The sequence below is a fragment of the Dipteris shenzhenensis genome, chromosome 9 (genome assembly GCF_047967505.1).
Source record: "Dipteris shenzhenensis isolate YYH24624 ecotype China chromosome 9, Dip_SZ_1.0, whole genome shotgun sequence".
Classification (NCBI taxonomy): Eukaryota; Viridiplantae; Streptophyta; class Polypodiopsida; order Gleicheniales; family Dipteridaceae; genus Dipteris; species Dipteris shenzhenensis.
In genome coordinates this window covers 19851384-19877030 of record NC_141604.1, presented here as the reverse complement: position 1 = coordinate 19877030, position 25647 = coordinate 19851384, and the positions used below count along the sequence as shown (strand labels likewise).

General features: G+C 41.3%; 1 protein-coding gene across 1 annotated transcript in view; it reads left to right on the top strand.

The window, feature by feature from the left end:
- The first annotated feature begins 17144 nt into the window (after window positions 1-17144).
- The window catches only part of LOC147898336 (rhamnogalacturonate lyase B-like), a 298485-nt gene continuing 289982 nt past the window's right edge, over window positions 17145-25647 (top strand). Inside the window, exons 1-3 of the mRNA XM_087379149.1 lie at window positions 17145-17228; window positions 17495-17555; window positions 18127-18248. Of these exons, the coding sequence (XP_087235275.1) occupies window positions 17176-17228; window positions 17495-17555; window positions 18127-18248 (236 nt within the window). The 5' untranslated portion in view covers window positions 17145-17175. The remainder of the gene's footprint in view (window positions 17229-17494; window positions 17556-18126; window positions 18249-25647) is intronic.

Here is a 25647-nt window from a genome sequence, read left to right as displayed (position 1 = left end):
GAGGCCCGATTGGTGCAAGTTGAGAAGCTAGATGAAACCTGACGCCTTGCCCTACATCAAACAAAGATTCAAAAGAATTGACAAAAGGTCCGCTTGGATGCTAAGATTCGCAAGGGATGGGAAAGAAACTTTGCTGAGGGGGATGTTGTGCTATGCTTTGATAACAGATTGGACCACCAAATGGATAAGAAGTTTTTGCCACTATGGACCGGTCCATACAAAGTCATCAAGGAATGTAGCAATGGGTCTGTACAAGTTCACGAGCTGCATGAGCCATATGGCAGGAAGGTGATCAACAAGCATTATCTCAAGCCCTTCTTTGTGTGTGATGGACCCAGGCATGGAAATGCTGTGCATTCCCTGCCTGGGGGGGGAACTGTTATGGATAAATTTGTCTAAGGAAAAAGGCATTAATATGTGTGTGTGTTTGTATGTGTGGCAATAGTATAATAAGATATGGTGTGCATAGGGCTCAGGGTTGAGGTGGTAGGGCATGACCATGTGCCACCCTTCCATGTAAGAGGACCCATAAGGTGTGATCCATGGTAGTAATATTATAAAATGTAAGGTGGCATGGCTCCTTCATGTGCCACCCCTCCACCTAGGCTGCATTTAGTGAGATATGGCTCAAAGTCCATGGGAGAAGTAATATAAAATAGGTGGAGATGGATATTATATTGGGTTATTCCCTCCATATAGGATAGGCCCATGTGGGGGAGGTATAGATAGTCCACGGATGCAAGTTAAATAATGGGGAAAGTAGGATGAGGTGGCAAGATTCCTTGTGCCAACCCTCCACTTGTCCTCCTAGATGTTTGAACATATTATAAAATTGGGAAGAGACCAAGGGAGTATCATAGACTTGGGATATGGGAGTTGATATATGTGGAAAAATGTGGCCAAGCATTATCGCACACAATTGAGAGTGTGTAACCGCCTAGCCCACATGGGAGACTCTTCCACACACACCATGCATGTGGGAGGATGCATTTATTGGGAGAGACCCTCTCTCGTGGCTATAAAAGGAGGGGGCTATTCCTTGATCAGACACACTCATTCTAGTTTTAAGGAATTTAATGCTTGTCCTGTATGATATTGATGCCTTTTTTCTTAGTCCCTTAGCTTTTATTTAATTTTTGTATCTTTACCTTGTTTGTTTTGCCTTGTTGTATCTTTACTACGCTTAATATATATATATATATATATATATAATAGTATTTAATGCTTGTCTTGTATGATATTGATGCCTTTTTTCTTGGTCCCTTAGCTTTTATTTAATTTTTTGCTTAATTTGGTTTTCATGCCTCTATTTGGTCCTCTTAATTTTTTAAAAAGTGGATTTTCTTTTGTCTATAACTTCTTTGGTCGCTCTAACCCTTTTGTGCATTTTCTCTCCCTCTTTCTATTTTTTATTATTTTTCTCTCTTTTTATTTCTTCTCTCTTTGTTTTTATTCACTTTATCCCTCTCTCTCTCTCTCTCTCCCCCTTTTTCTGTTGAACAATGTTAATTAATTAATTTTAAAAAAAGAGAGAGGATGTGGATGACCCCCCTCACCTTAAAGTTTTTTCTTTAATTTTTTGTAGGTCTCAAATAATTTTCTTGTCACTACCCTTGTATTGTGCTCTTTAAGTTTGGTTAAGAAGAAACCTTTAAATTCTTTTCTTAGTTATTGTTCAAATTCCCATTTTTTCACCCCGTATAGAAAAAGTCATGGTATAATGTAAACTAACTAATTCAAATTGATGTTTTCAAAGAGTCTACCTAAATGATATATTCAAACTCTATCAATTTCTTTTGTTAGCTTTAAAGATAATTATTTTTCACCATTTAATTCCTTTTCAAATTAATCTACTTAGGTAATTCTTTGATTTGTTAGGCTTTTTTACACAAGGGATTGTTACTTGACTTTTTGAGTTTTCTCAGTTACATTTTAAGCTTCATTATTATGTTTGTTTTGCCTTGTTGTATCTTTACTACGCTATATATATATATATATTAGTTTTAAGGAATTAATGCTTCCTCACTTGATCGTTCTTCTGTTGAGAGATCTACGCTCTCCCATCACTTTCTTTTAGCAAGTTCACAGGTGCTTCCTCCTTCCCGCTATCAATTTTCTTTTTTGGTTCCGTTATTGATCATCGCCTTGATCATCTCCTTCACAGCCTTGATCAAGCTATTGATTTGCTCATTTGCATGGTGGGTTCTCTCAGCTCAGACGATGTTTTTTTCTCCTTTCCCTTAAATGACGATTGCCATCTCCCTTCATGCTCTCTTAAAGCCACCTCTCAATATATGCCTCACCTTGATCTTCTACTTCAACTCCAACCTCCTACAACTAGTCATCTTTCTTGAAGCCGTGGTCTAAAGTCATAACTACGTGGCTCCTTTGGCAGCTATGATGTCTTGACTCACACTCCGTCGGTCCTTTGGCAGCTATGATGTCTTGACTCACACCTCCCTCGGTCCTTTCCTCTTCTTTCCTCCTATCCTTTACACTTTGTTAGTTGTTGTATTCTCTCTCGCTAGTGGCACTCTCTCTAGTTTGTGGTGACGCTTTTTGCTACATCGTGATACACAGCTTATGTGATATCCTCATTTGTTAAGGACCTCCCCTACATGATAGCTCGAGCCACCTTTCATTCTCCTCATAGTTTCGCTTCGGGGTTTCTTGGCAGCACCACCTTCGCCAAGTTGCGCTATCATTGTTGTTATACAGATCCTCTTGGCGAAGCTTCTCTCACCCACTTCTCAAGTGCTACATCTTGGTGACTCTCTTTCTTTGTTGCTTTCTTTATGGTCATTTGCATCACTTAAGGTCACTCTTTTGCTTGTGTGCGATCATGGTGGCCCTTTTACCTGTATTTGTACATTTGATGATGGCTTCACTCTTGGCAGCCTTTGTTTACTACTGTCATGGCTGGGTGCCTCTCATGGGCCCGGCTTCCTTTGCTTTATGCCACCTCTCTTCATAGTTGTTGCTTGATTATATATACAAGGGAGTGTTTGTTAGGCTTTTTTAGACAAGGGAGTGGTTCCCTCCCTTCACTTTTTTCTGTCCGGCTTAGCACTATGTGGTTTACTCTATTTTTTTATTGAGTAGCCCCCGTGGTCACCTTCCCTTTTATCTGTTATCCTCTAGAACCATATTTTGGTTCCTATTTTTTTGCTAAATAAAATGTAAACCCAAATTATTTTCTTGACTAAATCTCCTTCAAAGCTTCTTTTTACCTTAGAATTCTGAAAGGTTTGTTCAAGTTCTTTAGTAAAGTGATAACAAGCCACGGGATACAAGCATTACCTGTCTGCCCAAATTCAACTTCATTGCTCTAACAACTGGTTGATTTGGATGGTGGCAGGTAAGTGGACCCTGACCTTGGAGCGTGGACTACCTGACAGATTCGATACTTTCGTACCTATTCCTTGCTTAAAGTTTGCAAACTCAATATAAAGAAAAATTCTATTGCCAATCTTTTGCTTTCCTTACCAAATTTTTGGATTGCAATATAGTCAGAGGTTACTTCAATTTAATTTTCTTTAAAAAAAATTAATTTATTGCTTTTTATAATTATCCAAATGAGTGAATTAATTGTATGGTTCATTTATTGATGGGATTATTAAATCTAAACACACACACTGATCTCCCAACTAGCCTTCAGTCGGGCTAGTACCATACAATTAATTCATAATCATAGGATACATTTTAAAGCATGGTTAAATGTTTGTCAATGGAAATATTTTCATTCCCTTTCCTTTGTTTACTAATGATTACTTTTTATGTGCAGAAACATTGGTTCCAAAAACTAGATTATGCATCTACTAATGGCACCACTATTATATCACTTGTGACACTTATCATAGAGATCCTTTTTTATGGCATTTACTCTATTAGGCGGGGAGTAATTCCCACATGGTTGGCTTACTCCTGAGCATGTGGTCTTACGTCTAGGTTGGGGGTGGTACACACACACACGCGCACAACTTCCTATGTCTCACACATGCATGAACTCTTGATGGCTGCACAACTTACCCTAGTATGTTTCCCCCCCCAATCATTTAAATGATCTTTATAATGATAATGTTTTATTTTTTAAAAGATTGATATTTTTTAGTTTCCACCAATTTACTTTTCTAACCTCCCTGGATGGTGTTTGAGCTTTGTAACCTACCCATACTTAACAACTTTCCCACTCACTTAGAGGCTACAAAAATCCTCCTTTTCACATTTGATGCAACCCACCCTACCCCCTTTAGTCCCTATGTATTGTAGTAATTAATGTGACCTTTCCCCCCCCAAATTCGGTTTATTTAATCCTTGTACTTAGTTAAATGGGTTTAGTTAGAAAAACTTCTACACACAATCCACCCCTCTTTATTCACACACCCTTTCTTATGCAAACCCTTACTTTGGGTCAATTCGAACCCCCTTTCTTATGACCAAGACCCAAACTTTCTATTAAATATAAGAAACACTAATCCATTGAAAATTTTGGTATATACATATTAAAGTGTTTATAAATATGTATACTATGTATGTACTCACTTATATATGTTTAAGAATATCCTAAAACATGCCAATGTCTATGTTTGGACCTAAATAATTTTTTTTTCTAATACTGGTACACTTACTCTAACTTAATTTCCCTTGTAAACCTATGCTTAGACACCACCCTCACCGCCCCAGTCCTTGCATGGCATGAAATAATTATGCTAGGCTCTTGAAACATGGTCTCTTCTAATGCTTTTGGTTGAGTCATGTGCTACGTGCATTCTAATTTGGAGTTTACTCTTAAATGCATGATTTCTCCCTTGTACACTACTGTGGTTTCCCTTCTTCTTCACTTGATTGTTCGTCTATTGAGAGACCTTCAACACTCTCCCATCACTTTCTTTTGGCAAGTTCACAGGTGCTTCCTCCTTTCCACTATTGATTTTCTTTTTTGGTTCCCGTTATTGATTGTCGTTGATCATCTCCATCATAGCCTTGACAAAGCTATTGATTTGCTCGTTTGCATGGCGGGTCCTCTCAACTTAGATGACGTCTTTTTCTCCTTTCCCTTACAAGATGTCTGTCATCTCCCTTCATGGTCTCTTAAAGCCACTTCTCAGTATATGCCTCACCTTGATCTTCTACTTCAACTCCAACCTCCTCCAACTAGTTGTCTTTCCTAAAGGCATCGTCTAAAGCACTAACTACCTAGCTCCTTTGGTAACTATGACATCTTGACTCACACTCCCTCATAGCTCCCTCGGTCATTTCCTCTTCCCTCCTCCTATCCTTTACACTTTGTTAGTCATTGTATTCTCTCTTGCTAAGTGGCACTCTCTCTGGTTCATGGTGACACTTTTTGCTACATCATGATACACAACTGATGTGATACCATCATGTTGTTACAGAGCTCACCTATGCGATGGCTCAAGCCACCTTTCATTCGCCTCACAGTTGCGCTTCAGGTTTCCTAGCATTACCACCTTCTCCAAGTTGCGCTATCACAACTGTTATGCATATCCTCTTGGCCAAGCTTCTCTAAGCCACTTCTCAAGAGGTACATCTCGGTGACTCTCTTCCTCTGTGTTGAGATATTGAGCTCCACTCGCGATATGCCAGGGTGACTGTTGTGCTTTTGTGTCACCGACTTGTTAGCTGGAGATGCGGTTGGTACACCGCCCACGAATAATAGCTGGATGACAGCTATCCTTATCTACACTAGTTCGTGGTTCAGTTAGTATGCCACCTTAGTTAGTTGAGTTTGATTTTGAGACCCACATATAGTGTTCTTCTATTTCTTTGTACTAGAGTTCTTTTGGCTTTCACAACTAAGAAGAGGAAAACTGTTTTCGGCCTCCACCTTTGTGTGTATTCCCCCATTGTGTATGTGAGAAAGCCGCAAGTGAGACTCCTTCCCTCTCTCCCACTATCTTCACATGGTATCAGAGCCTTGTTCGTGGTAAGGAGCTCAAGAAAGCAAGCCAAGTTCGTGGTGTCCTGGTAAGAGGACCAGTGTTGCTTTCCTATTTCGAGTTTGGGAGCAAATCTCTGTAGGTAGCACAGCCAGAAGTGCAAGAGTGCACTGTTTCAGATTGAGATGCCCTTCGCGGTGTGGCGAGAGCATAGTATATGCTGTGGGCATGGGCGAAGCCCTCAGTGACTTTATTTTTTTGATTTGAGGCCGTTTCGGGGCCCGTTTTGAAGGCGAAAGTTCTTCGCAGGCACTCAGAAAAAGGCCCTGTTTTTTGCTGTGCGACCACTGCACGGCTAGTCGGTGGAAAGGTGCCGCAGAAATTGCATCGTATGCCTGTGTGTAGAGATATTGGGAGTTGCAGATTCATGCCTGTTGCCTGTTGATGCAAAATCGTCACTAGGAAGTGACTGTGTGGTGAAATACCACTTTCGTCAGTTTTGCAGATCTGCCCGTGTGAGGCAAAAGCTGTGTTTTTTGCAGTGACAGAATATTTTGCAGTGTTCTGTAATGGCATCTGATTCTCTTTCACAGATTGTCACTGAAAAGCTTGACAAGAACAACTTCCAGGCATGGAAGTTTAGAATGATGAATTTCTTGATGGGAAAAGGCTATTGGGAATTCATTACAGGAAATGAAGAAGAACCTGTTCTTCCTAATGTTCCCAGTCAACAGGAAATGCAGGCATTCAAAGGATGGCATGAGAGAGCCAGGAAAGTTATGTACTGGCTGTCTATCAGTATTTCGGACTCCATGATTGTGCATATTCAGGATGCAAGTATGCCAAAGGAGGCATGCGATACTTAAGCAAAAATGTACAGCACAAATACGCAAGCCAGGAAAATGCAACTCAAACAGGAGTTGCACAATGTGCAGAGAGAAAATTTGAGCATAAATGACTACCACATGAAAGTGAAGAAAATTGCAGATGCACTTGCTTCCATTGGGTCGCCAGTGGATGATGATGATTTGGTTTCTGTGACCTTGAATGGTCTAGGAAAGGATTATGCACAGTTCCGGACATCCATTGCCGTCCGTGAAAAATTTCCTGATTTTGAGGAGCTGATTGCTCTTCTAATTTCTGAAGAGCAGAGAAATGGTGGTGCATCTTCTTCAGCAGGAACTTCAAAAGAAACTGTCTTCTACTCAAATGCTGGCAGAGGTAGAGGAGGCCGATCTACAGGCCATGGTAGAAATCAGAATATGCAGCAAACGCAAGAAAACCAGTCCTATGCAGGAGGACGTGGTAACTCTAGAGGCAGGGGGAGCCAAAGAGGCCGTGGTGGATGGCAGAGAAGCCAAAATGCAAATAGCAATGTTGAATGCTATTATTGTGGCAAAATGGGTCATATGGCTAAGGACTGCTACAAAAAGCAGAATGACATTATGAATGGAAAATTGCAGTAAGGCAATTATCCATCTTCTAGCAGGCAGGGTGATGACAGAAATGAGCATCTATTTATGGTGCAGCATATGACCAATTCTGTGACAAGTGCAGAAGAACAAAATGATGTGTGGTATGTTGACTCAGGTGCGTCAAACCACATGACAGGTCATGCAGAATGGATGCAAGATGCAAGGAAAATGGAAAAGCCAGGATTTGTGGAGACTGGTGATGATACTGCACATCCTATTGTGCAGATTGGCAAAATTCCTTTGTCTATGCAGGATGGGAAAAAGAAATACTTGTCTGATGTATTTCATGTCCCGAACATCACCAAGAACCTGGTTTCTGTTGGTCAGATGGTTGAGCAGGGCTTGCAGGTCAGATTTAATCCTCATGGATGCTTTGTTGAGGATATGAAAAATAATGGTCGCTTGATAGCAAAAGGAAAAAAGAAGGGCAGGATGTTTACGTTGGATGCAGACATGCCTGAATTGAGTGCAGCAATGTTTGCACATGGGACCGGTGTAGTTGCAGATATTGATATCTGGCACAAACGCATTGGTCATGTTAATATACAGCGACTTAAATCAATGCAAGCCCAAAATATTGTTGCAGGATTGCCTAAATTCAAGGTTGCAGAAATGCACAAGGTTTGTGAAGCCTGTCAATTTGGGAAACAGGCAAGGAAACCTTTTCCTAGGCATGTTCAAGAGAGTAAAAAGCCATTGGAATTAATCCACTCTGATGTGTGGACTACAAAAGCTGCATCTATTGGAGGCTGTCACTATTTTGTCACATTTATTGATGACTTCAGCAGAAAACTGTGGGTGTATTTTATGAAAAAGAAAAGTGAAGTGTTTGGGCACTTCAAAGCTTTCAAAGCTATGGTTGAAAAAGAAACAGGCCTGCAAATAAAATGCCTAAGGTCAAATGGAGGGGGAGAGTACCTGTCAAATGAGTTTGCAAGGTTCTTGTAGGAGCATGGTATAAAGCAGCAATATTCATGCAGTCATACCCCACAGCAAAATGGAATTGCAGAAAGAAAAAACAGGCATATTGGAGAGGTATCTCGGGCTATGCTAAATGGAAAAGATCTACCAGATTATTATTGGGCTGAAGCAGTTGCTACAGCACTCTATATAATGAACAGGACTCCCACTGCAGCAATACATGGCATGACGCCAGAGGAGATGTATACTGGTAGGAAACCAGATATTTCTCATTTGAAGATTTTTGGTTGCATTGCCTATGTCCATGTGCCAGATGAGTTGAGGTCCAAGTTGGATCCAAAAGCTGAGAAGTGCATCTTTATTGGTTATTCTCTACAGCAGAAAGGGTATAGATGCTATAACCCTTCTACACGTGAGTTCACAGTGAGCAGAGATGTTGTTTTTGATGAGATGAGCAGCTGGTATAAACCAGTAAATGTGATGATTGATATAGATGCACAAAATGGTAATGCTGCACAGAATGCACAGCAGCAATCACAAAATATCAATGGACCTGGAGTGTCCTCTACCAGTGGTTCACATACTTCGCCATAAACAGGCAGATTGAGATCAGGAGAATCCCCTCAAAGCAATGCAGAGAGTGGTACGCAGGTATCACGAAAAGGAAAAGAGAAGTTAGATCAGCCCATGTTTGATGTGAATGCAGAGGTCACTCTTGTGTGGATGGTGAATCCAGTGGCTCAGAACAGAGCATTGATGATGAGTTGGGTATTCCTTTTGTTGTTACACCTGGAGTAAGGAAGACCAGGGATGTTTTGAGAGCACCTGGAAGTGAGCCTATTTTGCGCAGGTCTACCAGGGTTAGGTATCCTATGGATAGGCTGAAATATGATGGATTTACAGCCATTCACTATGCCTATATGGTCAAAGTGATACAGGAACCAAAACCCACTTCTTTTGAGCAAGCCATGGGAAATGAAAAATGGGAGAAAGCCATGGATGAAGAAATGGATGCCTTGGATGCTAATGCTACATGGGAATTGGTGCCTTTGCCTAAAGGCAAGAATGCAATTGGTTGTAAGTGGGTTTATAAGATCAAGCACAATGCAGATGGTTCTGTGAATAGATACAAGGCAAGATTAGTTGTCAAGGGGTATGCACAGACATATGGCATTGATTATGAAGAAACTTTTAGCCCGGTTGCAAGGATGGCAACCGTAAGAGCAGCCATTGCTATGGCTGCATCAAAGGGATGGTCTTTACATCAGATGGATGTAAAGAATGCCTTCTTGCATGGTGATTTGCAAGAAGAGGTATTTATGGAGCAGCCAGCAGGTTATGTTCATGCTATTCATCCTGAGTTTGTTTGCAGGTTGAAGAAAGCCTTGTATGGCTTGAAGCAAGCACCTAGAGCATGGTCTGACAAGATAGGACAGTATCTTGTCACTATTGGCTTTTAGATTTCCAAGGCAGATTTCTCACTCTATGTGAGAAAAACAGAGAAAGGGATTATGCTGCTAGTCATTTATGTTGATGATTTGATCATCACAGGTGATAGTGATGAAGATATCCTTCATGTGAAAATGCTATTGAGGCAGAAGTTTGAGATGAAGGATTTGGGAGAGCTGCGTTATTTCTTGGGCATTGAGGTGATTAGATCACCAAGTGGGATACAGCTCTTGCAGAGGCAGTATGGATTGGACATGTTGTCCAAATATGGGATGACAGGCTGTAAGCCTATTTCAGTTTCTTTGGAGCATAATGTGAAGCTGAGCGCAGATGCAGGTGAGCTTCTGGAGGACCCTACTATGTACAGACGCATAGTAGGAAGTTTAATTTACATGACTATTACCAGGCCAGATTTGAGCTATGCTGTTGGGTTGGTAAGTCAGTTTATGCAGGCTCCAAGGAAACCACATTTGGATGTGGCTAGATGCATACTCAGGTATGTGAAGTCCACATTGCAATATGGACTATTTTATGAGGCTGGGGTTCAGATACAGTTGCATGGATACACTGATGCTGATTGGGCTGGTAGCATTTCAGATAGACGATCTACTAGTGGATATGTGTTCTCTTTTGGGAGTGCTGCAGTCACTTGGAGCAACAAGAAACAGCCTACAGTTGCCTTGTCGAGCACAGAGGCTGAGTACAGGGGTGCAGCAATGGCTGCATGTGAGGTAGCTTGGTTGCATAAGCTACTTTATGATATGCATCAGTTTACAGATGGGCCGGTTGTCATTTATTGTGACAACATGAGCAGTATACATTTGGCAAAGAACCCAGTCTTTCATGCTAGAACAAAGCACATTGAGGTGCATTATCACTATGTGCGGGAGAAGGTTTTACTAGGTCTTATTGATCTAGTTTATGTCAGCACAGAGGATCAGGTAGCTGACATATTCACGAAAGCATTGGGCGCAGAGAAGCTGCACAAGTTCAAAGACCTGCTTGGTGTGCAGGATTTGGAATTGAGCTCGAGGGGGAGTGTTGAGATATCGAGCTCCACTCCCGATATGCCAGGGTGACTGTTGTGCATTTATGTCACCGACTTGTTAGCTGGAGATGCGGTTGGTACACCGCCCACGAATAATAGCTGGATGACAGCTATCCTTATCTACACTAGTTCGTGGCTCAGTTAGTATGCCACCTTAGTTAGTTGAGTTTGGTTTTGAGACCCACATATAGGGTTCTTCTATTTCTTTGTACTAGAGTTCTTTTGGCTTTCACAACTAAGAAGAGGAAAACTGTTTTCAGCCTCCACCTTTGTGTGTATTCCCCCATTGTGTATGTGAGAAAGCTGCAAGTGAGACTCCTTCCCTCTCTCCCACTATCTTCACACTCTGTTGCTTTCCTTTATGGTTGTTTGCATCACTTAAGCTCTCTCTTTTGCTTGTGCGATTATGTCAGCCCTTTTACTTGTATTTGTACATTGGATGATGGCTTCACTCTTAGCAGCCTTTGTCTACTACTGTCATGGCTTGGGGTGCCTCTCATGGCCCCAGCTCCCTCTTTGCTTTATGCCACCCCTCTTCGTAGTTGTCGCTTGATTTTATATATATATATATATATATATTAATACACTTATTTAAATTTGTCTCTTGACTTTCTGAGTTTTCTCGGTTACATTTTAAGCTTCATTATTATGTTTGTTTTGCCTTGTTGTATATTTACTACTCTTAATATATATATATATAATAGTCTTAAGGAATTTAATGCTTGTCCTGTATGATATTGATGCCTTTTTTCTTGGTCCCTTAGATTTTATTTAATTTTTTGCTTAATTTGGTTTTCATGCCTCTATTTGGTCCTCCTAATTTTTTAGAAAGTGGATTTCCCCCCCTTAACTTTCTCTCTCTCCCTCTCTAACTCTTTAGTGGTTTTTTTCTCCCTCTTTCTATTTTTTTTAATTTTTATCTATCTTTATTTCTTATCTCTTTGTTTTGATTGACTTTATCGCTCTCTCTCTCTCCCCCTTTTTTTGTTTAACACTGTTAATTAATTAATTTAAAAAAAAGAGAGAGGATGTGGATGACCCCCCTCAACTTAAAGTTTTTTATTTCATTTTTTGTAGGTCTCGAATAATTTTCTTTTCCCTAACCTTGTCTCGTGCTCTTTCTATTTGGTTAAGAAGAAACCTTTAAATTCTTTTCTTAGTTATTGTTTAAATTCTCATTTTTTCATCCCGTATATAAAAAGTCATGGTACAATGTAAATTGACTAATTCAAATTGACGTTTTTGAAGAGTCTACCTAAATGATATATGGGTCATTGTTTTCTTGGGTGTAGCCATTTTTGGTGAGGTTCAGGGACTTTTCTGTATATGGGTATCTTGCATGACCCATAACTTATGCATTGCTCAACGGAATTCGACAAACTTTGTCTTCAAGTTGTAGTACATATTCCAAACTTGAACATGAGAGTAAAGAATTATGGAATAAGGATTTTGAATGAGACCATTAAAGCATTATAAGTGCTATGTTGCATGTGAAGCATGCATCCTGAAGACTATAGGATATAGCAATTTATTCAAAAACATCAAAATTTTATTCTATACATACATGCAGCCAAGTAATCATTCTAAAGTACACTACGTGAGCTTCTCTTCAACCCAAGGACACACCTAAATGAAATTATTATGCATGGGTTAATGGGCCTCCAATGTTGTGCTAAAGTGATGCATACCCATTTGAGGGCACGCTCCATAACTTTCTTTTGATTTGTTGAAAACCAAAACGGATTGAAAATTTGGAATCCAAACTATTGGAGTTAGTGCATGGTGGTCTTAAAACATTGATAGTTGTTGGTATTGGTATCTAGATTCACCCTAAAATGAAAGAAGTTGGAAATGAAGCATTTTAGGCCACATTGCACTTGTTTAGGATATCCAATTCTATTGACGTGTATCGTCGGAGGGAGGTGTGCAGATTTGAAATTTGTGGGAATAGTAAAATTTCAGCTGTCGATAAACACCTTGCAACACTGCATGCACCTCGATGTGACCTTGTGCAGACTTTGGTTTGCCATTGTCTTCTTTCGGGTAAGTTGTCTTCTATTCTTTGCTTGCCTCACCAGCTAGCTTCTCTGAGTGTATTCTGGACTGATCGTGGCCATGGCATCAATGGTAACATGCAGCTCACCAGGCTTGCAAGAGAAGTAGACATAGGCTACGAGATAGGAAAGCCAAAAAGCCAGGCCATTGCACAAGGAAAAGAGTGTGGGTCAACGAAAGCGCTGGCACGGTATCGAATCGGCAATAGAAGACACTTTTGCAGCATCTGCAAAGGGAGAAACAATGAGAACAAAGAAGACTCCTTGCAGAGCAGTAGCAAGAAGCGGTTGCATGTGCACACAATTGATCATTGCCATCGGAGCGAAGAAAATGAGCTATGGTGTCATGATTGGTGGGAGCATTCGAGGCAACAACATCAGGCCATTCAGGTGATTACTAGTCTCGAGTCTTTACAAGCTTTAGCCCACACCCTAAAGTTCGTAGAGTAACAACCCTACCAACACCTCGGGAGATGCACGCCCAAGAGGCGATGCTCTTTAACCTCAGAAATGGCCTACAGAAAGTGAAAAGGGTACACAACTTAGATCAACTAGCTACAAAGAGGGCGACAGTAGCTATGTTGGTGTCCCCTAAAACAAAGGAGAAATGGCTTGGATGCACAATGTCGAAGATGTTGTCAATCAAAAGGACCAATGTGGCTCCAGTGGTTGAACGTAGAGCAGAAGCAATGCATGATCATCTCAATCTGAGAAGTCTGTGGGCTTCAACAGAATGCAAGAAAATGAGAGACAGCCTAAGTGTGTAAGTCATTGCTACAGTGACGATGTTTTGGCATGAGAGTTTCTCCAAATAAAAAGGACATCTGTAAGAAGCGGACGGGATGAAAGGTGTTTGAGGAGCACATCATAGACATGCTAGATACAATGCAGGTCAGTGGTGCCTAAACCAACCCAGTGGTGGTTGTTTGTGCTTGAGCTTTTGGATAGTTTACTTGTTTCTTTTCTTAAACTAGGCTTGGACTAAATGTGATTGTCCTAAACCAGCCTAGTGGTTGGAACATAATGCAACTGTAGGCTGGTTCAGCTCAATCGCCAGTGATGTGATTGTCCTGAACTAGTGTGGTTGAACAGAGATTAGTTGTTGTCCAGTCTAGTGGCATGGTTGAGCAAAAATTTAACAGCAATATTTTTGCAATATATTGTTATTTTACTAAACCAGCTTGTTGGTTAGAACATCATGCAACCATAGCTGCTTCAGCTCAATCACCAGTGATGTGATTGTCATGAACCAGTGTAGTTGAATGGACATTAGTTATTGACCAGCCCGGTGGTTGAAATTATTGTGTTTCTTAGTACTTAAATTCGTTAAATTTAATTTCCTACTATTCGGGTCATATACTACTGTTAAATTATAGAATTCAGAAATGAAAAGCAATATATTGTTATTTTCTAATGGTGAAATTCAGAAATGAAAAGCAATATACTTGTTATGCTCTAATATGTGAAGTTGAGACCATCACGCTAAACCATCCCGATGGTTGAAACTGTGACAGTGTCCTAAACCATCCCGATGGTTGAAATTGTGACTGTCCTAAACGTGTCCTAAACCAACCTGGTGATTGAAATTGTGGCTGTCCTAAACTAGTGCGGCGGTTGAAAATTATTTTGCTTCATTATATACTTTAATTAGACTGTATTTTGTATTCTTTTAGTAGTAGCAAAAAGGGGTCTCATTGTTCTGTTATTCCCACATGTTGGGTCAGCAGATAGAATGTTGAGAGTTCACGCTCAACATCATGTGATAACGTGTGCATAGCACCATCATGTGATCATATGTGCATAGCACTAACCCAATAGAGTGCTATAAAGGAAAGGGTTAGATCCCCTAACCCTAACCCTAAATGGTTTTGTATACATCCTTCTTGTGAGAGTGATTGAGAGATTGAGATCAAGTTTTCTCTTCCGTGAGAGAAATTTCCATTCATGTGAGAATTCCGTCCATGAGAGATTAAGAGAAGATTTCCGTCCATTGATTCCTTCCATTGCATTGAGGGAATTCCGCTCATTTTAGTTCCTTCTCTTGAGCATTTGCGAGAGAGAGTGTGTTCCTCTTGTTCATCATTGAAATAGAGAATCCATTGTGAAAAAGAGAGAAATTTCTCTTCTTTGAGAGCCACTAAGTGAGAGAGACAGAGCCTTTTTTCAGTTCAACATCAAGGTTTAAACGATTGCCTTGATTGCTATGTTGTTCATACCAAAACGCTATGATAGATGATGTATAGCATAACACCAAAATCAAAAGTGAACATAATGACTGACTTGGATGGACTTACTTAAGAGATTATGTGATTCTTTCCGTGTGGAAGGTTAGAAATGCCATGAGCTTTAACCACAAAGCCTCCAGACTAAGCCTAGATAGATTACCATCTCCTTTGTAGTTGAGTATTTCAAAGATTTGAGTGGATAGCCAAAGAGCAAAGACTGTGACATTATCCATGAGAATATCAAGAGGGTTGTTTTCGAGATTCACTAGATCTTTTTGCACTTTGAATGTAGGACATGCCCTAATTTGGGTTGAAAATTCAAGGTTTTTTCTTATTAACATTTTGTAAAATAATAATAATAATTCTACAGCTTAGATTTAACCAAAGTTTGAAGTATAATAAACACTTCTATCATAATTCTTCTAAGGTTTAAATATTGAGCAAAATTGAAATAAATAACAATTATTAGACCAAACTGGAGAATATTCAAATCTCACTTTTTTCCTCTTTTCCCCATTATGGGACACATTGTATAGAGATCTTGAGTGAAAGCAACTATATATCTATTACTATATTTGAAGTAGTGCAAAGGACATGTTTTAGATAATTCAAAGATAGGACTAATGTGTCACATAATTTCTAAAGGACTCGTGAGGGTTTGGTATAAGAGATGCTTCACCTTGTCTAAACACTCTTGGAGCAACTTCAACAGTTGGCAAGTGAGAAAGTCTAGTGAAATCATGCATGCATAGCCTTGCTTTGAGGTCCCCTTCACATCATATGGTTAGTGAGTTCAAGACATTGATATTGCAATCGAACGGCCCAAATGGAGTTTTTTTGGCCTACCCATAGCAGGGAAGGTCTTAGTAAGGATTCAACATTTGCAAAATAGAAAAAATAAATTTCCTTATTTTTTGTGGTTCCTTGTCGTATAAATGAATTATTGGATGGAAATTAAGGCACAATTTTTTTTGGGATGGTGCTTTGGTTCTCTGAAATGGCTCTCACCAAGAATCCCGCCGATTCATGCCACCAGCAAGCTCGAGATTGCCAGAGATTGCCACAAGCTTTTGGTTTGGCGTCTCGTGCTCCCCTTCCTCCTCCCATATCACCTCTCCCTCCCCTCCCACGTCCACCTTGCCTCCCTCCCCCTCAGCTCGGTTTCCTCATGGGTATCATTGAAAAAATGGAAGCTTTTGTTAACGTGTTTAGCTCCCTTCTCATTGTGTCAGGGCGCTTTAAGGCTCTACTCATCGAAGCTACTCCCTCACCTTGAAGCCACTACATGGATAATCCTTGATCACAAAACACAACCATTACTTTAGTATTGTCTTATTTGAATGATGTCTTATTTGAATGACCTACACTATGAGGCAGTAAGAGACAAACCACAAGAGTTGGACTTGCCACCTCAAGTGGGCAAATGCCATACCACCTTTGCGAGGCCTTATTCCTAAGCACGATTAAAGGCCTTATTCCTAAGCTCCCTTTAATCGTGAAACGTTACCGAAATGTGCTTTGCACAGATGTGCAGAAGGTTTTGCCCTTTCGTGATCGAACCCACCACCTCACGTTTTTGAGATTGCACCTGGACTCCTACCACTGCACCACGCATGCAGTTGTGCACACTGTGTGGAGTAGTCTACACATGTGTAAAAATCCCTAAGCACCCGCACCTCCGGCGCCGGAAAATTTGACTGCGGCTAGCTGGGGAGTGCTTGGTGTGGAAACGACAAACTGAGAAGGCCTAGAAATAACATTACCAATCCAAACTCTTTTGTCACATGGTTGTTTTTGTTTTGAAGCTTGCCTTTCCCGTTAAGCTTTGATGATGTTTCCTTTCCCGTTAAGCTTTGATGATGTTTCCTTCCAAGACGAGAGCTGTAAGAGCGACTAGGTGTCATTTCGCGAGGGAGATGTTTGCTTCTAACACGCGCTTTCACCTGCCAGCAATCACTTCACCTTGTGATCCAAGTAAAAGGCAATGGCTACTTCTCGCATGTATTCTTGCATTGTCCAAGCATTTTTAAGCTGCGAGTCTTTGGACAGATTGTTTAAAATTGTCGCTCAGCAGCAGTACGTCGTCGGATCCGTTTTAAAGTGATGGCGCAAGTCGGAGACTTCTCAGCCTCTTCCCAGCAAGGAGATGAGACCAGGTGACAGCCTAAACAAGAAAACGGCAATGCTCTCAAAGTTTTGGTTACAATCGCAAAATTTTGCGACTTTCACATCGCAAATACACTAAATGTCCACAAGTGCTATTGTTTTATTCCAGATGTATCTCAAAGGCAACGTTTTTCTAGTATTTGTAGTCGGGTGTTTCCTTTTAAGTGTCTGCAAGAGATTTGCAGATCTCAACTGGTAAACTAGATGATAGTGAACAACTCAGACGATGAAGTGGCCTTAATTTGCGATTGTACAGGAAGGTTGCGGGAGGAGAAAGCGCGGGACCTGATGTGCGGCTATTGGATCAAGGAAGCTCTGTGGGTTCTCTCCGTCCTAATTGATTAGATAGTTGTAACTAATTGATCAGACAACTCATTAAATAAAATTGTGTCGAGGCAACGGCTTCCTCATTTGAATTGTAGGCTGGAGCTTAAAATTTTACTCAACGCATGAAATTAACTTATAAGGGTTTTTAGCTATCACAAATGTTTATCATGGCAATGCATGGGTCACCTGAATACGGCAAGAGGAGGAACATGTAAGACTCCCACCCAGTGAGGTTAATATCACACTTTGGTTTTCTCTAGGGAAAACATTGTTATTTCTACTTTAGTTTTGAAACTTACTTGCATGTTCGTGTCACACTTTGATTTTCTCTAGGGAAAACATAGTTATTTTTTACAATACTTTTGAAACTTGCTTTGCAATGTGCTACATCTCCAAATCATCCCAACAATTCTTTACACTTCAAATCCTTTAAATGATGAATTATATGCATTCGATCTATCTTCATTATTAGACCTTCCTTAACTTTAAGTCTTTCATAGATATTTGATTATTACAACATGAGTGCTTTGGAACTATTTTGACAAAACTTTGTGCATGTAGGTGATACTTGATAATGGGATTGTTCAAGTCACCATCTCCAAACCTGGAGGCATTGTTACAGGCATTCAATATGGTGGATTAGATAATCTTCTCGAAGTACATAATATTGACATTAATAGAGGGTATGATTACTTATCTTTTTGAATAATATGTCACTTCCAATAAATTATATACTTGTGTGTATGCACAAATAAAAAGGTTAACATTTTTATAATTATTATTTAAGATAGGTTTAATACCTCCAAGTATTAACAATGTAATGTTATCGTTTCATTTAAGCTACATTTTTTACCTTTCATTATTTTTTAACTTTTGGAAAGTTTTCAGAAATAAAAGACAATGTAATTGTTAATTTATAACTTACCATAATTTGCATCCCCAAAATACATAGGTTTGAGAATGCACGTTTCATTACGTATTGTAGTCCTTTATGTTCAATATTACAACTAGGGGACATTGAGAATATAGGCTTTTGCACAGTGTGCACTTAAGAATAGTTACAACTAGCTATCTTTGAGATTAAATTATGAAAAATAATGTACACACTTAGATTTTTTATTATACTTCATAGGACTTTTTTTTTTTCAAAGAAAGGAACCTTCTATGCTTGAAAAACTTCACATAAAACTGCAGCTCCAAAGGTGCTGAGAATGGAAAATTTTGAAAAAAGGCTGAAAGAAAAATTGGCCTGTTCCAAAGAAACCCAACTCACTGCATAGGGGATCTTTGGTACTGGGGCTAACAGCCAAGTGGGGGAACTATACAACCAGTGAATCCCTCACGGAGTGAAAATGTAAAAAACTCCTGCAGGCCAAGCCTTGCAGAATCAAGCACGCCTTGCGACAGTCGCCCTAGGGCCTGGGGTCCCACGCTCCCAGGTGGAACGAAGGGTGTAGATGATATCCTGCCAGATGGCGACCAAGGTAGCCGAGGGTGGAACCAGATGCTCACCCATCACCACACTACAGTGAGCAACCCAAATGTTCCACGCAGTGATACTGGCTACGACCTCCCATACGTTATCCTCCGAAGGAGAAGGAGGAACCAGGCTTAACAGGAGGGACCGCCTCATGGAGCTCAATCCTTTGAATGCTTTGATCTTGTACTCGGTAAGCTGGGGAGACCTCATCGATCTGGAATGCTTGCCCCCCCTTAGTCAACCAAGCTACCATCCCTCAAGTATAGTCCCTCTGAAGACTCGTCATGATCCTGAGGGCTCCCATCCATATCCTCACTGTGCTACAATAGCTCCAGAGGCAGTGTGGGATCGTCTCCAAAAAACCAGTAGAGCAATAATGACATTGCCCCTACACCTGCATCTGCTCCAACCACGGGCCGATAGACAAGTCTCCGTGGGCGGCCAGCCAAAAAAGAAGTAGGATATCTTCCTCGGCTGCAAATTGAACCATAACCACGTCCAAAACCCGGAACGGCAGACATCTCGGTGCACTCTCTAGGCCAGCCAATGCCTCTCCCTTGAATGGGTCCACAGCAACGAGTCCATCTAAAGCCTCCTACCAATCCATGTGGTGTAGGAAAAGAAGGGCACCTCGTCCACCTGCTCGACAAGTTTGCCCCTGGAGGGCCAGAACCACCCTCCCAGGTCCCACTGGACCTCCCTCAAGGGCCTACCCTCCCAAAGCAAGGGCCTACCCTCCCAAAGCCATGTTAAAGATAGTGTAAATTGCACTATCCACATAGGGCATAGGGACAAACCCTAACCTTAACCCTAAGGGGTTCACATGTATATCTTCATGTTCATTGTCGATACACTTAGTGTACAGGTATCTATATCGTGTGCACTCCTCTCTCTCTCCCTCTCTCATTTCCATTATCATGGTATCAGAGCCGATGGTGCTCCACTCCCTTCATGAGTGTCAAGCCCTCCTTCCGTGAGGCATCTTCCATTGAGAGAGTTTTCATGAGAGAGAGCATAAGCCCTTGCTTCCGTCAAGGCACAAGCCCTCTCCTTGAGGCACCTTCATCACTTCTCATGCTCATCTTGTAGAGCTCATTCCTCTCCCCGATTTGCATCAGAAATCTCATCATTCCGTGAGGCATCTTCCATTGAGAGAGTTTTCATGAGAGAGAGCACAAGCCCTTGCTTCCGTCAAGATACAAGCCCTCTCCTTGAGGCATCTGTATCACCTCTCATGCTCATCTTGTACAGCTCATTCCTCTCCCCGATTTGCATAAGAAATCTCATCATTATGAGCTATGGAGAATGCGATACGTTCATTTTCTTCTTGAGAGGAATTCTATTCATGTTTGAGAGGGTGAGAGACTTTTAGGCTCCAATTCCTCAACACAAGCGAGCGGGCTTCTACATCCCAAAATACAGCTAAGGTCTCGACTTCTACCACTTCTGAGTAGCTGGAGCTCGACCATACAAGAGCCTCCACGCAACTGTCTAATCCTCGGGCTCCAAAGCTGCATTGGCATTAGCTTGCATAGCCTCCAGAGCCTCCATGCGACCTCAGAGTTCTGCCCTAGTCCACACATGTAGACAACCGGGCAGCCTCGACCTCCTCAATGAGCGGCTCTGTTACAAAGGTCCGCCCCATCAACGTCCAGCAAGTTGCCATCTTGTAGTAGCCCAATGCAAGCGCACCTACAGAAAAAGCACCTTGGAAGTAGGCTCATGCAATCGTGAGCAGCGACACGGGCAACTGAACTGTAGCCTCAAGCGCTCAGCCACAGACCTTCTCCACATCTCAAGTGCCAATGTCCAACCGTCAACGAAAAAGCTTGACCATCGTCCCTCCTTCAAACAACAAAGGCAATGCAACACCTCTACAACGACTGCGACCTCCCGCTCCTCGAACCGGCTCATCATCGGCTCCTACAGTGCCAACAACTACTCACGGAGAGCGGCCTCCATGAGCAACCACCTAGCTAACTCAGTGGCTTCCTTCAATGTAGCCGTCTCCAGAGCGACCAATCCTCACCGAGCTCCGATGAGCCAGCTCCAAAGCCTTAGCAATGGCTTTAACCGCTCTCTAATGCTTGTCCGACAACCCTCAGCCCAAACAATGCTCCTACACAGTTTCCATGGTTCTTGCCATGCTTTAATGATGAGCTCTGAGATCGGAGGACGACTGCAGCAAGCACTGCCTCAAGCTCCTTCATGACCGTCCTCATCAATGTCCAAGTGCCTCAGCTATACGAGACTCAAACTCGTTGCTTTGCAACGTCGTCTTTGTTGCTGCTTCCAAACCCTCCGTCATCACCATAGCTTCTACAACCAAGCTTTTCTGCACCAGCTCTCCTCTACTACATGGAAACGACACGTGGCAGATAAGTTTATACCGCAGTTAGGGCAAAGGTCACCTTTGTGGTAGATAGTGTCTCAGAACCTGGGTTACGTGGATTCCACCTTGGGTTAAATTTCCTTTGTCAAGTTAAGTTACTTTGATTGGTTAAATTAAGCTAACCTTGGTCAGTGGTCGAATTTAACCATGGTTCAATTAACCATGTGTTAGGAGGGTTGGATAATATGTTGCCACATGGCATCCTTATCCCTAAGTGCCATGTCATTGGCCATGTGGCAATGACACATCATAAGTGCCTTTTGGGCACTGTTGCCTCTACATAGGCACACTTTGTATTATGCATGTGAAACACTCAATATCTAGTGATCATGCCATGTCACCATGTGCCATCTAAGCACAGTGCCACATAGGCACCCTTTTGCAAACAACATGTGACCTCAGCCTTCCACCTCACCATAGGCCACATCATCATTTTTTGGCCTTCTTGGGATCAAAACTTGGCCAATCCTTCTAGGAGCCGTATCTTTTGATCCGGGAGGAATTCCACAGAGCTGTAAAAAGGAAAAATGATTGCTAGATCATGCTTTACGTGATGAGCACCTCAGATCTTCCCATCTGACATTTCGACAGGCCAACATCATCAAAACTTCATCATCGAAACCACCTCTTGATCCTCTAGAGCGCACCCAGCACTTAAAATGAATTAAGATAAGTCCCCTAGTGGCAGCTCTGTGTAAGCCACGTACATTCTCACATGACTTGGTTTTGATAGTTTAGCATAAGTCCCCCAATGGTAGCTCTCACACAGTGTTCTCATGGGTAGACACTCTCGTCGTTGCATGGGTAAGCCTGTTGCACAGAGCACCATACCACCTCCAGCATGGAGTTATTCTAATCACACAGTTGATGATACACTAGTCATGACTCCAGACGAGATCCATGAGAGGAAATAGAACCTTCTTCGAGCATTCCTTGCCACAGGGTATGTACCAGTCTATGATGCAGACTCAAGCCTCATTGGCCTTAACAGATCTCAGATGTAGATGCTTCGAATATTAGCGTGTATCAGCCCACAGTTTTTGATTATGCACATTTTTCATTAAGCCCTTAGCAAGAGGCACACTTCTTGGTAAGCCCTCAACATGAGGCACATTCAGCAATAAGCCCTCATCACGAAGCATATTTAACGGCAAGTCCTCATTACAAGGCAGTCCCATCTACATCAGCACAGGCTGATTCTAGTGATGTACATCCATCACATTAATGTATGGATCCGACTCCATCTACTGTCACATTAGATGCAGATACTTAGCAGGAGTTCACCCATGATCATGCAGTTATTCAATAGGTAAGTCCTAAGTACGAGGCACTCACATTTTCTACCGCATGTAGAGATACATGCCATAGTGCATTCACCTCCTCAGGTGATACCATTCCAGCATGCATCACTGATGCTTTCACCTCTGACATAGAGCATACCTTGGACTGAGTTCCCTTCAACAATTCTGACTAGCACATCAGTCTTTAGGACATTCTAGCATCGGCTCCAGTCATGCCGCATTGCACCCTTGGATCCAATGATCACCACCTCTTTCGATCAGTAGATCATTCCTCAACACGAGGATACCTATGCATCAGTGCAGTCCTACCCCAGTGCAGTGGACATTATCAGGTTCAGCCATAGCACAACCTGGGGAGACTCAATGTTTTATCATGTACTTATGGCTGTCGTATTCAATGCATCCTTGATGTACATCAATGGTTGGATCCAGGACTACAAATCAGTCCCTTCATTAGCATTCAGTAGTGCATATGCCTCAGGGACATCTTATTCGGGCTTCTAGGCCTTTACATTGTCAGCTCCTTCTCATCAAGCCTATGACAAATGCTACATCCATCAGATGACCTTCAACTCATGACAGTTGAGCATACAAGTTTGACAGGTTGTCATACCTTGTCAGTTTTTTAGGCCTCTTCTTCAGCAAAGCAGCATATCATACCTGCACCTTCGTCCCTAGATTTTTAGCCCCTAGATCACTCTGTCCACATCAACTATGCGGTCTTCTTCAACCCTGCATCATTCAACAGAGATTACATTATTGTAGCATACCCCGCACATTGCTATCAGTTCTTTTAGCTTAGTGACACCCTTGTATGTCACAACCTACCCGATTGCATCGCCATAGCTACATTGACTAGCCTCACATCTGGATGCCTCTTCCATAGAACAGCTACACAGTCCACGATGACTCATGACATGTTCAGCTTTGACATGTTCAGTATGCAGCCATACACACAGTACTCCATGTCGTCATCTTTTGACCGAGCAGTCTTTGATCCAAGTGGACTTTACCTTTTGCATATTTCCTTCCTCTTCCTTTTGGCCTATCTTCTAGGTTTTATTCCCAAAGGCGAAGGATGAACCACAACTTAAGAGGGGGAAATCCACATTATGTGTACAAGATTGTAAGTTGTACTCATTTTACATGCTTCCACTACATATTTTGTAAGATCAAACTAGTATGGGACTTTATAGATATTGAGGAATATGATACATATAATGCTTGGACCTGTACCAAAATAACATAAGCAATGAATGGATGTGGTATAGTACTTTCTCTTGGTACAAGATAAGAATAAAAATAATCTTTCATAAGTTTTGAATTGCCTAAATTCATTCTCTCTTGGTTAATGAGAGCTTAAGATCTCTTCTTCTGCTAAGCAAGAAGGAAGGCATGATTGTTTGCTGGCAAAGCTTTTTGCTCAAGTAATTTCTTTATGAAATTGTTTTTATAGATAATGGAAAACAATTGGTATGTTAGATAAGATCTTCTATGTATTTTCTAGTAGCTGAAGAAAATACATATTGGATCATTACTAGCTACCAAGTTAAATCAACTAATTGACGTGTGATTAGACAATGATGTACATATACCCTTCTGCTGATCACAGAATATAGTATGCCACTTATTGCTACTCGCATCATAAGGAAAAAGAATTATGATTTGTATTTATTATTATTTGCAAGATCAAACTAGTATGGGACTTTATAGATATTGAGGAATATGATACATATAATGCTTGGACCTGGACCAAAATAACATAAGCAATGAATGGAGGTGGTATAGTACTTTCTCTTGGTACTGGATAAGAATAAAAATAATTTTTCATAAGTTTTGAATTGCCTAAATTCATTATCTCTTGGTTAATGAGAGATTAAGATCTCTTGAAGAATTTTTTTTACCATGATGATACTTGATGACCAGACAACGAGATACCTCAGATGCCAGGTGGGTATTGACATTACAGCAGAGGAGCAGATTGCCTCGGTCCTTGAGAGTTCGACGCAAGCTTCTCTATTGGAGCTCAGCCAAACTCTCCCTCGTAGGTCGTGCCTTAGTGGCAAACCATGTCCTTCTTGCCACTCCCTGGTATATTGCCTCCAGTTGGTGCTTTCACAGAGGATGCATTGGGCAACTCCAACAGTTGGTACGGAACTTCCTTTGGGCACATTGTCTCATCCAAAAGATCATAGCACAACCTGTGCATCCACCGCAATATGTCAAAGCTGTCCCTCAGCATATATCCCACCATATGACCTAAATGCAAAGTGTTATGTGCCAAATGCGAAGTGCTATTTGCCAAATTCAAATTGCTATGTGCTATATGCAGATTGCTATTTGCTAAATACAAATCAATATGAACCCTAAGGAAGGATACATTCATTGGTCTTATAGTTTTGGGGGAGGAAATGTGCCAACACAAATGTGTGGTTATGCTCTAAATGCAAAGTATTGTGTGACAAATTGAAATTTCTTTGTGCTAATGCAACTTGAAATGTGAACCCAAGGAAAGGCACATTTCTTGGTCTTATAATTTTTGGAGAGGAACTATGCAAACTCTCTCCCTATTTTGGAAGATGGGCAAACTCTAGTTGGGAGTAGAGCATGCCATGATCAAGGGGGGTTGGCAAACTCTGCCATGTGGAGTACAACTGTGCTCACATACACTTGATTTCTTTTCAGTTTTGGATGCTATCATATGCACCAAACGAAATCCACAAATAGTTCTTGTACATGCACCCTCTACTTACCTAGTGCAATTTAAGAGGGGGAGTTAAAGATAATGTACTATCCAGACAAGGCATAGGGGCAAACCCTAACCCTAAGGGGTTCACATGTATATCTTCATGTTCATTGTCAATACACTTAGTGTACAGGTAGCTATATTGTGTGCAATCCTCTCTCTC